The sequence below is a fragment of a genome, unplaced genomic scaffold (assembly GCF_019419815.1).
Source record: "Pyrus x bretschneideri cultivar Hongxiangsu unplaced genomic scaffold, Pyrus_bretschneideri_v1 Contig19, whole genome shotgun sequence".
NCBI classification, from domain to species: Eukaryota; Viridiplantae; Streptophyta; class Magnoliopsida; order Rosales; family Rosaceae; genus Pyrus; species Pyrus x bretschneideri.
This window is the reverse complement of record NW_025999490.1, coordinates 6,242,542-6,254,881: the sequence shown is the minus strand read 5'-3', so window position 1 is coordinate 6,254,881 and position 12,340 is coordinate 6,242,542. Positions and strand designations below refer to the sequence as shown.

Sequence of the window (12,340 nt, the reverse complement as noted above, 5' to 3'; positions counted from 1 at the left end):
GATATACTTGTATACATAACTAGAAAAATTAATACCTATTTTTAGCCACATAATGAATTAATTATAATTGAATCCAAGGGTGACTATATCCCTCAATATCAGGGTAAATACGTGTTAGCCGACACTCGAAGATGACAAAGCCATTACAAATATGCATACAACTAAAAATATGTAATTAGAAAGAGATATACAAATGCCAGAACCGTGTTCAATGCATACAACTACTGAAGAATAATATGAAGGAATTATAATAAAAAGGGTAAGAACCGAGGAATATGACCTACACAGAGGAATATGACCTACACAGAGGAGGCTGGAAAATGATTAGCATAATTTTCGTTATCAAATCTTGGGGAGATTTCGACCTGATCTCAAAAAGCATCCATCGTGCAATCCCAGTTATCAAATATTTTATTTATTTCTTCATCGCAGAGGCCTCTGAATATTGAAATTTATTCTTAATTTCTTTGCTGCCTCTTTGTCCATCAGGTATTCTTGAAACTGAAACTTCCGACCAAAACCACAGACCAAGACCAACATCTCACATGCTGCCCCAGCTGGTACTAGATTAGCATAATCATTAAGCTGACATGCCACGATGTAAATGCATTGTACAAGAATATAATATTGTTCTTTGCTTGCAATATCTACATATGTACCATGGCACTATATATAACAAACCTGTGAGAAGTCTTAACGTACTTATATGTCAATGGCAATTCCAACGAGAACCATGTTAGTGAAGCCTAATCGTCTAACTAATTCATATGTCCTCCTCTTCCTCTTGTTTATCGCAAGTATTATTTCTACAACCCATGCTGCATGCAGCAAAATAGACCAACATTCTCTTTTGTCTTCGTTTGATATCGCTTCTTCTAGTTTAAACTGGTCTTCCAAAGATTGTTGTCGATGGGAGGGCATTATTTGCAATATGGCTGGTAGGGTCACCCATTTGTTGTTGCCCTCCAAACGCCTCAAAGGAATCATTTCTCCATCTCTTGGAAATCTCACGCATCTTTCCCACCTCAATCTCTCCCATAATATACTTTCTGGTCACCTGGAAGCTGGATTCTTCCTGTCCTTGAGTCGCCTTCATATCCTTGACTTGAGCTACAACTTTATCTCTGGAGAAGTACCGTTATCTCTACCATCAAGTCATATCCGATTGGTGGACTTATCCAGCAATCAATTCAACGGAACAATCCCATCTTCGTTCCTCCAGCGTGCCTGGAATTTGAGCAATTTAAATGTCAGCAATAATTTCCTTACAGGCCAAATACCGTCCTCTATCTGTTTTTATTCTTCTTCGGTTAGACTCTTGGATTTCTCCCATAATGAGTTCAGTGGCATAATCCCACTTGGAATTGGTAACTGTTCAAAGTTGGAGCTCTTTCGTGCAGGTTTTAATAACTTACTGGGGACACTTCCAACTGATATCCACAATCCTCAAGCACTTGAAGAAATTTCATTGCCTTCCAATAAGCTTTCCGGACCCATTGGTGAGAATATTTCCAATCTTACCAACCTCACAATCCTGGATCTCTACTTGAATCACCTGAGTGGTGTGCTTCCTTTCCATATTGGGAAGCTCTCAAGATTGAAGATCCTAACCCTTCATTTTAACAATCTAGAGAGTTATCTGCCTACATCTTTGATGAATTGCTCAAGCCTTACAGAACTGAATCTAGGTTACAACCGATTCGAAGGAGATCTTTCTGTGCTTAATTTCTCCAAGCTTACTAAACTTATTAAACTTGACCTTAAGAATAATAACTTCACCGGTCCCTTGCCAATAAGCGTTTACTCATGCAAGTCCTTGATAGCACTTCGACTGAGCTCAAATGATCTAGAAGGACAAATACAACATGAGATTCTTTCTTTGAAATCCTTGTCATTCCTTTCACTTTCCAATAACAGGTTGACCAATGTCACAGGGGCAATGAAGATATTGAAGGATTCCAAAAGTTTAAGGGTACTCCTTTTTACAAGTAATTTTCTTGGTGAAGAAATGCCAGATGGTGATCTCATGGTTGATTCATTTGGGTTCCAAAATCTCTCGGTTCTCAGTTTGTCAAGGTGCCAATTGACAGGCAAGGTACCAATATGGCTGTCGAAGCTTGAGAAAATGGAGGTGCTGGATCTGTCTTCTAACAGACTTGTAGGCTCAATACCTGTTTGGTTGGTGACTCTTCAAAGTCTTTCCTTTTTAAACTTGAATAATAACTTCATTTCAGGTGAATTTCCGAAGGAGCTTTGTGAACTACCAGCTTTCGTGACAAAATGGGAAGAAAATCAAACAGGCCATGGTGATTTTGAGTTGCCCGTCTACTACCAAAGCATTAATGGGTCTGCAACTCTTTTACAGTACAAATATATATCCAACTTGCCAAAGAGAATCAGCTTCAGGAACAACAGCCTAATCAGCAAAATACCCCTTGAGATTGGCAAATTGCAACTTCTTCAAGAATTAGATATTGGTTTCAACAACTTCTTTGGCAACATTCCAAACCAAATATCGAACCTTCCAAACTTGGAGAGGTTAGACCTCTCAAGAAACCATTTTTCGGGCGAACTCCCAGCCTCACTGTCAAGTCTTCATTTCTTGTCTTCATTTAGTGTTGCCTACAATAACCTCCAAGGCAAAATACCATTAGGCACTCAGCTCCAAGGATTCAATGACACTGCCTTTGAGGGTAACCCAGGACTTTGCGGTTTCCCGCTTCCAAATGAGTGCCAGAAGAAGCGTCCAGGTGATACGACTAAGAACCGGGAAGATGTACATGACACTGCGAATGGAATTCCATGGCTTCATATTTCAGTGTCTCTTGGTTTCATTTTGGGGTTTTGGGGAGTTTGTGGTCCTTTAGCTTTGAGCAGGTCGTGGCGATTTGCATATTTTCAATTTCTCTCCAATATTGTAGATCGCTTCGTGTGCTAATTAATCATGCTGTATTTCCTTTAATAAATAAATGACTTATTAACCGGTTCACAAAATATCTGCTGCATGGCAACAGTCATTTCCTAATTAAACTTGAATTGAAAACCATATTAATTAGAATATTTGTTATACGTAGCTTTATAAGGAAAATATATGTACGCATTCTTGCATGGGAACTTAAATAAGAACCAGAGTAAACTTTAATGTCTTGGAAAAGCCTCCCACCCTCATCACTTTCCTTGTGGCTTTATTTGTTGTATGAGAAATGTTAAGAAAATTCTCTTAAAGTGAGATTTTTTATGAACTTTCTGTCATCTCACAATTTAACGTTAATTTTCGTATTAAACATTAGGAAACATTGTGTTGAAAATATGAGGTAACAGAAAATCCATAGAGATCATCTCAATTTTGAGAGTCTCCTTAATATTTCTCTCCAAATTATGACTTGACAAATCCCAAAATTTAAAAACAACAATAATAAGTCATGTGGAGCAAAAAATAATCACAAGACGACATGTGGATCTTTGGATGAAAAGGACAAGAATACCCTTGAGGCACATCGGGATTCATACGCGCAAGCAACGGACAATCATCTTTCAATTAAGTCAAAAGTACCCAATATAGGTATTTATTCAAAATCTATTTCATCTATCTTCTCCACAAGGTAAGTCCCAAAACATTCCTTTTTAAATTATGTTAATTGGTTAATTAATGGAATTATTGCCTAATTAATCCATTAATTGCTAATTAAACTATCAATCACAACCAAAAAATACACAAGAGGCCGGTCACCTTCTCTCCCAAAGGGACAGGCCATGCACTAGATATTTGACCTCATTTTCTCTAAAAAACTAGGTCTTCACTCTTGCTGAACACTTAAAATTCTTCAAACACTTTTCCCTCAAAATTCTAACATTGGCATAAGAGGTTCTTCGGCCAAAGCCACCCCCCCAACAATTCATCGTGGGAGCGTGAGGCTCTTGGCCTTGACCTAAGGTGTTATTTGTTTTGTAGGTGCAATTTTGTCTAAGAACAAGGAGAAAGAAATTTGTATCCACAAGTCCCATATAGGAAGGGGGCACCCGAGGTCTTATCAAACAAAAACAACAACAATAATGATATAATAAGAGTGATACTATCCACACAACCATTTTTACCTCACACACACCTCTTTCAATTTCTTGTCGTCCAATCGAATGAATTAAAAAAATATCAAATGACAAAAATTAACAAAGGGGTGTTAAAGTAAAAATGGGTGTATGAATAGCTCTATGATAATTACAATTTACCTTATTTTATCATTTTTAATTACTTATAAGAACTAATGATCTTGTTTAATTACTGCAAATTTGTCTTTGCATGTCTCCAAAAAATTAAACCAAACCCTTTAACCAGGAAAAAGAAATTAAAGGGCCCTAATTAGTCTGTCTTTAGTCCTATGTAGGTCTCTTGTTTCTTTGCTCTCAGTGTCATTTCGAATGCAAGGACCAAAATATTAAAGAAATAAAGACGAATTTGAAGTCATTGCAATGCAAATAAAAGCATACTATATAACACCCATGCGAAACATGCACGTCTGCGAGTAAGAAACTAATTACTATATAGCTGTCATAACTTCTATTACATGAAATAATTATCTTTGTTATGCTTCTTCTTGGCTTTGCTTAAAGAGCATATGCTTACCTACCGTGATTTTGGGAATGAGAGCGATATAGGGTACGTAAGGGGGGACAGATACCTAATTAATTGACCACGTTAGGGATAAAGCTTCCGTCATTGATAATCATACCTTGTCAAAACGTACATATTTCACAGTATGGGATCGACTTATTAATTCATTTCTTGTGTCTTAGTAAATGAATGATTTGTCAAAAATGGACATTATGGCATATCAATTTTACTGACTACTGTTGCTAATCTAGTAGCAGGTGGAAAAAAAACGGATTTCGGTCTTGGCCGGTGGTGTCGACTAAAAGCTTTCATTACAAAGCAAACTTTCAATTAATTTCAAAAGAAAACATGATGGGAAGACTAAGTAGGCACTAGGCAGGGAAGTTTAAGGTTAATTTTAAAAAGCAGTATTTTAATATACAGAGGAGTCCATCATGTTGTGCAGATCATTGTATGCTGGAGTAAATGAAGACAAGAAATAGAGACTTGATAGTGTAAATGGGATTCCGCCTGGCATATGATTTCTTGAGATCGAGGTCTAATTTCTCCAAGGCTGTGAGTTCCGATTTCGTTCGATTAGCTCAGCTCTCTAAAAGTCCTGTTGTTTTAATAAGAGATACCCATTGACATCATCTTGATAAGGAGAGTTAAAGAGATGCAATTGATAATGTGTGGATATCAATGGTGTCAATAGATTACCAATGCACATCTGTTTTTAATTAAAATATAATGAACGTGATACACATACACCCAAAATGGCTACAACAGAATGCTTCCCCTCTGCACTAAAGTTCCAACCCTCCTTCTCATATTGTAGATTAAATTAATTAGAATATCATGGAGGAGAAGTAAGTATAATGGAGCCAAAAAAACCAACCTCTGGTGGGAAGAGGCATCCAACTGAGCAAAAGCTATGCACAGCCTGAGATGATCCCAACTCCCAAGTCATGAAGACCCAAAGCCTCATAGAGAGGGTTGGCTTTGCTGGCTGCCACGTAGCCACTACCAGCAATGACATCTTTGTTCTGTATCTTCATCTCCATGGGTAGATCAAGCAAACATCTGACCACAGTCTTCTATCTCTGCCATCAGGCTCGGTGGGATCCTATGGTTGGCAAGCCTGAAGCAACCCCATGTCTCAATGTTAGAGTATGAACATAAGATTGGATGTTTTGACAGCGGGTGATTAAGTCCAATTGGTATAAGAAAGCCTTATGAGAAGTTGTTTACTTAGTTCTTGTTAATGAAGGATTCTGTTTTGACGTTAAACTGATATGAATTAGAAGTCATAAGTTGTTTTCTAGATTTTAGGAATCCTTATTGAGTTATGAGAATGAGATATATGTGTCTATATATATTGTGACCTCTGCTCTCACAGATGTGTGCTCTCTTCAGAACTAAGCCCTATTCTTGGTTAGAGCTTGAAATAATCTGAAAGAGAGGAGAAGAGTTACAGTGCATTGAGATCGGTTTGCAGTATTCATGGCATCTTTAGGTGGAGGTTCATCATGTTAGAGCTCGGTTTAGATGTACTTTTAAAATGACTGAAAGCGTTTTTGGTGAAAATGTTTTTAAAACCATTTTTTAGTAAAGATGCAAGTAAATCCTGAAAAAAAAACACTTAAAGTGCTTCGTGGAAACACATAGCTGATGCTTCTTTCAGAAAACACTTTGAGTGCTTTTAGAACCCAAAAATATTTTCTCTAAAAGCATTTTCAATCATTTTAAAAGCACATCCAAACAATCACTTAGTGAATTGCAATGCTTTTATATGGGAAAGGTTTCTGTGCTTAACTTGATTGTGATTACGGCAACTGAATCCAGTTCTCGGCAACCCAGGTTCGAACTCTTACCAATCTCTTTATTTTTTTTTTTGAGGCTTTGTTGTTGTTTATCGTTTCACTTAGAGTTAAAAGGGTGCTAGCATCTGATACATATTATAAGAGTAATGTTATTCATACTATATTTTTATATCATATTTCTATACCACATTAGGTGATATTTGATGTTGACAGCCACATTATTTGAAAAATTTGTAAAACCCAAGAAAATGAAGGAGAAAAGACTCATCGTATACCACAATCATCATTTAATTAACTAGTTTTTCTTAATTATTATTTTATTAAATAATGAACTAAATTAAAAAATCTGATTAATTCAAATGATATGACTGTCTATATCAAATGCAACCTAAGATGGTATGAAAATGTGATATAAAAACATGACATGAATAGTATGTCATATAAAAAATATAAGAATAAAAATCAAGACGCCACCCGTTACCCATGTGAGGGTTTCACCTTCTGCCATGAAATAGAGGACAAACCAAAACAAAATTATGTAGTTTTGTTCAATGCTTATGCTTCCATTACGGGATGCGATTGTTTTCATATTTTTTTTATGTTTCTTTTCCGACATTCACCCATTCCATGTCCCCTAGGGGACAATTAAGTTTGTTTTATCTTTCATGTTTTGTTGATGGCTGCATCTCTGGATTCCCTATACGCGTTGTACGGGTATACTCTACGTATATAAAATCACTTGTATTTTGAAAATGATCATCCAAATCTACAGGTTAACCAATCACAATATAATAATTTGGTACGTATGTATTTTTGAAAAAAAAAAAAAAATCATCTAGGATTCAAGGAAACAGTAACAATAACCAACTTCCTTTTTATTGAATCATTCAAAGGATTAATCACCATAAATTATCATCAACGCACAAATTCGAAAATATATTTAATCTTATATTCCAATAAAGAACACTGTTAGATCGGTTGCTCAAACGCTTAGTTTTGGTTGTTTATGATCTCCACATGCATAACTAGTCATGATGATTAGTCCACGCCTATGTTAGGATTGATGTTATTTATTTTGTAAATATCATGTAAGGTTAATTAACGAGTCTACATGAAAATTTTAGTGTACCGGAAACATGGTCCGGTACACCAAATGTTATAATATAATTGGTTGGAAATTTGAAAAAAAAAACATTTTCAACTAATTGTATTATGACAATTGATGTACCGGAACGTGTTTTCGGCACACTGAACACTGAAAAATTTCCTCACGTGTACGTTAGGATCAATGTCATATAATTTGTAGATGCTTATGTCTGCAAGCACTGTAGTATAATTTCGAATATCTGGATTTTTAGCTATAGAACTTATGAGGAAAGAGATGTAATGTTGACGCAGTGAGGCTTCCACTGTATTTTATAAAATGGTAGTACAAATTTTTTTCTATGTTAACTGCAAGATAGACCATGAGCTTAAGTGAGCTCTTTCTCCTGATTGGTTTCTTGTGCTTCAAACTTTTTGTATACGAAAAGTTTAGCAATCAACACATATATGCACCAATTCAAAGTGCTCAAAGCTGCAATTACCCAATAAAAGTAATTGAGATGGGCACGATTGATATTGTTACCAAGCCATTTTTCACCATGCTTTGAGCTAATTTCTTGCACTGCAGATATTATAGCATTGCTCATGAAGTTTCCTACACCTACCACACTGAGGTATGCTGCTGCTCCCATGCTTCTCATTTCCTCTGGCATTTGGTCGTAGAAGAATTCTTGAAGTCCAACAAATGTAAATACATCAGACAAACCACATATCATGTACTGTGGAATTAACCACCACACTCTCATTGGCACTATTGTTTTGGGGTTGTCCAGGAGGTTGTGGTCTCTTGCAATGCTAACCCTTTTGGCTTCTACCAAAGCTGATACAACCATAGTGAATATGGATACAAATAGGCCAATGCCGATTCTTTGCAGGATGGTGATGCCAGAGGAGTGTCCCGTGACTTTTCGGGCAGCTGGGACGAAAACACGGTCGTAGATTGGAATTACAACTATAATCGTGAGGCCATTGAAGACTTGCAGTGATGCTTGGGGAATCTTAAAGTTCGGACCAATTGAGCGGACCATTGTGCTTCCTTGCTTCGTGAAGAAGGTTACACTAAAGGATTGGACTACAGCAAACATTAAGCAACACATCCATACTGGAATGAGGCGTAGGACGAGCTTTACTTGTTCGACTTGATTTTGTGAGCACAATCTCCATGGATTTCTGGTCTTGCTTGAAGCATCAAGTTGGTCAATGATCCTTGCCTTATCCAAGCATCTAAAAAAATTAAATATTGTACAAAGTTAGGGATAAGGTGTCATGTGGTAGACATAAAGTTCCATGTTGATTTATATAATTTATAAATGTATCTATTTGGATCTCAAGAGATGTCATCACAGTGAAGTTTAGTGTATATAAAATTGCACCTAAAAAATAAGATAGAGCTTATCAATATGGCGGCCTGTGAGCATACCTGAATTGACTGGTATGTGCTAAAGTCCTAGTATCATGCGGACTCTCGTCATCTATGTACACACCAAAACCAGTCATGAGTGTTCCATCCACGCGCCACTTCCTTGCTGCCGCCACTAACACCTGAACCACCTTGGTGAAGGGGCTGCCTAAGGGTCCCTGCTTTCTGTATCTCTTGTAACCCAACAGAAACAGAACCAATGCCACCCCCATTGCCCCTGTCATTATTCCAAACCCCGCCGCCCACCCAACATTATCCTGCACCAAAGCATAGTCACAAATTTTGGGTTTCAGCACTTCAATAACCATTCACCAATTTCTTTTCTAAAATCACTAAGCAAGTTGCATACTTGTTTCTTACTTTTAATAAATAAATGACGTTTAGAGTCGTCTCATGTATAAGAAAATGAAAAACTGTTACAGCTAAGATTCATAATTTTGGGATTTGTTCACTAAACTAATAATGCTAAAACAACATTTGAGTTTATGAGCCTAAAATTTCAGAAAACCCCTATCTGTGCTTGTAAATATGATCTATGCTGACCTGCACATATATGACTGCCAAAGTAGCCGTGGAAGCACCAACAATGATCCCCATATACCACCAGTTGAAGAATGAGCTTTTCGCCTTCTTCTCCTCCGGCGAGTCTTCATCAAACTGGTCGGCCGCAAAGGTTTGTACACATGGTTTGTGGCCACCTTGACCAATTGCCAATGTGTAAAGTGATACAAAGAACATTGCTTTCTGATAACGCCGAGGAATTATGGAAACTGTTACGGTTAACATTACCATTGCCTGAAATTAACTTGAAAAGTTAGCAATCGTGGTCTGGAATTAAAATGGTAGTAAATAATGAAATTTCTGAATTTAATTGTAGGTTCCACATCTTCAGAGTCAGTCAATATGGTAGTATAACCATTCAATATTATAAGTTGTCGTGCTTTGACAATACGTACAAAGCAATAAATGATCGATGAGACGAGAATGGTGTTGAATCGACCGAGAAAGGCGTCGGCGACGAAGCCCCCAATTATAGGGAGGAGAGATGAAACTCCAACCCAAGTGTTGACATTCTTTGCAGCCTTGGGGATGGGCTCATGGAGTTCATTTGTGAGGTACGTGATGAGGTTTCCAGCCGTGCCATAGTACGAAAATCTCTCTGCCACCTCAACAACTACAACAAGAAAATAAATTACCAAAAAGAAAAACAGTAGCCTGAATTGAATAATTGTAAGAAAATGAAAAGGTTTGCTTACGGATGATGAAAATTGCAGCACTCCAGCCGCCTCTTGAACTGGAAGGTTGTTCTTGTCTGATAAGATTCTTCTCTGTGTCTTCACGGCCATTGTGAATACTTAGTTGGGATGGAGATTCTGAGCTTGCCATAAGAATATTTATGTCCTTTTCTCAAGCATTGAACAAACAGCTATTCTCTAAGTGAGATAACCATTTTGCTTGGAAAATATACTTATCATACATACAATGATACACATATACAGGATTTGTTAACTAAAGGAGTAGGATTCTCCCTTTCTCAATTTTCTTTTTTTCTCTATTATTTTTTTATTTGAACTGTTATGATTAAGTCACGTCAACATCTTATGTTGACTTATTTATAAAAAAAAGAAAGATAAAAAGGAAAGTGTGAGACAAAAAAGAAAATGTAAGAGGAGGGGAGGAAAAAAAAATTTGGTGAGAAGATAATTATATTCTGTTGTATATCTATAAGAAGTTATTATTAACTTTCTAAAAAAATTATTGCGCAAAGAAAAGCATTTAGAGGAAAAATCTTATTTCGTTATATACTTATAAGAATTTATAATTAACCTTCTAGAAAATTTTATTACGCACTTTAGATTTCTTATACTTACTAATAAAACTTACTTTATAGGGTATGCACGATAGATTTTTAAAACGAAAATAATAACACCCTTAACATGTGAAATTGCTGTAATTTTATATTGACACTAGTACACGCAGAAGAAGTGAAAATTTTTTATTATGACAGGAATATAAGTGGTGTATTATGTGTTTTTATATAAGTGATGTGAAATTTTATATTTTATGTTATTAACCCTTTAACATATATATCTCATAATTTATATAATGATACGTCGTGTACCGATCTAAAAAATCTTTCGCAGAAGGGACGTGAAAGTTAGATGTTTTGCTGCCAGTGGAGAGAAAAGATGCTTTTCTTAATTAGCAGGGGTTTCTAAAAATCAACGTGCTTTTATTTCGAAGTCATTTGTTTACTCTCAGCAATTTTTCCTCCCCTCATAAAGTGTTGGTTGGGCCCACGGTCACCAAATGATAAAATAATGGTAGATGTGTATCCTTTTTTCGGGAAAAAGGCGGATGTGTATCTGCTAACTTGAAAGCAAATGGGGTTGAATGCTACAGTCTTATATTTGAATAAATGGAAAAGCCGCCCACAGCATTTGGAAAATGAATTTAATAGTCATATTATGTATGCTTATAAATAAAGAAATTTAACGAAAAATTATCAGTACTATTTATTTTAATAAAAAATTATATTTTTACATTAAAAATCAATTTTTGTACTATTCATTTTATCATTTATTTTATCTTTATTGTTAAAACTCAAAGTTTTCAAGTCATTGTTATTAATTTTTCTTTATAAATAACCAAAAACTAAGAATTTTTTTAAGGAAATGACGGTTTAAAAAATTAGATTTTTTATGAACTCTTAGTCACCTCATAGTTTAACGTTAATTTTCGTACTAATATTATAAAATATATTGAAAAAATGCAATTCCAACAAATCAACTCTTTTAAGCTCCTGACGAAAGAAAGTCGACATTCAGTATTATGGTCTGATAGTATTTTGATGTATTATAAAAATAAAAAATAGAAGGAAAGCCTACTATGATCATATCTTCTAGAATGGCTTTTTTAACCACGAAACGACTTAATCAAATGCGATAAGCGGGCTTCCATCATATAATTTTATACAAAAATCCAATAGTAAAATCAAATGGATGAGTGGGCTTCCATGATATAATTTTATACAAAAATCCAATAGTAAAACCAGATCTACTTTAAGGAGAGGCAGATAATGGTGGGATCGGAACGGGCGCAATGAAAGTTGTTTTCTTGAATAAACAAAATCAATGGTCGTGCTTATTAGAACTTTATTAGGCAACGTTAACTCAATTGGAATAATTATTTATTTTTTAATTATTTATGAAGAATATAGAATGTGATTTTTAAAGCTTTAATAATAGTTCTACTCAAATATAAGATATTTCATTTAAAAGTGAAAAAGAATACTGTTAGTGTTAAGTGATCTAAAGTTTGGTGTTGACTCTATTTTTTATTATCAATAAAGAAAAGAGAAAATTGTAGCAATAATCTCTCAACTTTAATCAAACTAGGGTAATG

At 35.5% G+C, this 12,340-nt stretch overlaps 2 protein-coding genes across 3 annotated transcripts; one reads left to right on the top strand and one right to left on the bottom strand.

Annotated features, from left to right (window-relative positions):
• The first annotated feature begins 660 nt into the window (after positions 1-660).
• Positions 661-2,996, top strand: LOC103944115 (tyrosine-sulfated glycopeptide receptor 1-like). Of its 2 annotated transcripts, XM_048582668.1 has the most exons (2): positions 661-1,499; positions 1,935-2,996. In XM_048582668.1, exons 1-2 carry the CDS (start codon positions 707-709, stop codon positions 2,936-2,938), a joined length of 1,797 nt encoding a protein of 598 aa, XP_048438625.1. In that variant the 5' UTR covers positions 661-706; the 3' UTR covers positions 2,939-2,996. The 2 variants fall into 2 exon arrangements, with proteins under 2 accessions (XP_048438625.1, XP_018504361.2); XM_018648845.2 differs by having other exon boundaries at positions 661-2,996.
• Positions 2,997-7,795: 4,799 nt separating this feature from the next.
• LOC103953572 (protein NRT1/ PTR FAMILY 5.4-like) lies at positions 7,796-10,429 on the bottom strand. The gene is made up of 5 exons (XM_009365365.3): positions 10,192-10,429; positions 9,892-10,109; positions 9,479-9,730; positions 8,936-9,192; positions 7,796-8,739 (listed from the first exon to the last, which is right to left on the bottom strand). The coding sequence occupies exons 1-5, from the start codon at positions 10,319-10,321 to the stop codon at positions 7,884-7,886; spliced, it is 1,713 nt and encodes a 570-aa protein (XP_009363640.2). The 5' UTR covers positions 10,322-10,429; the 3' UTR covers positions 7,796-7,883.
• Positions 10,430-12,340: the final 1,911 nt, after the last annotated feature.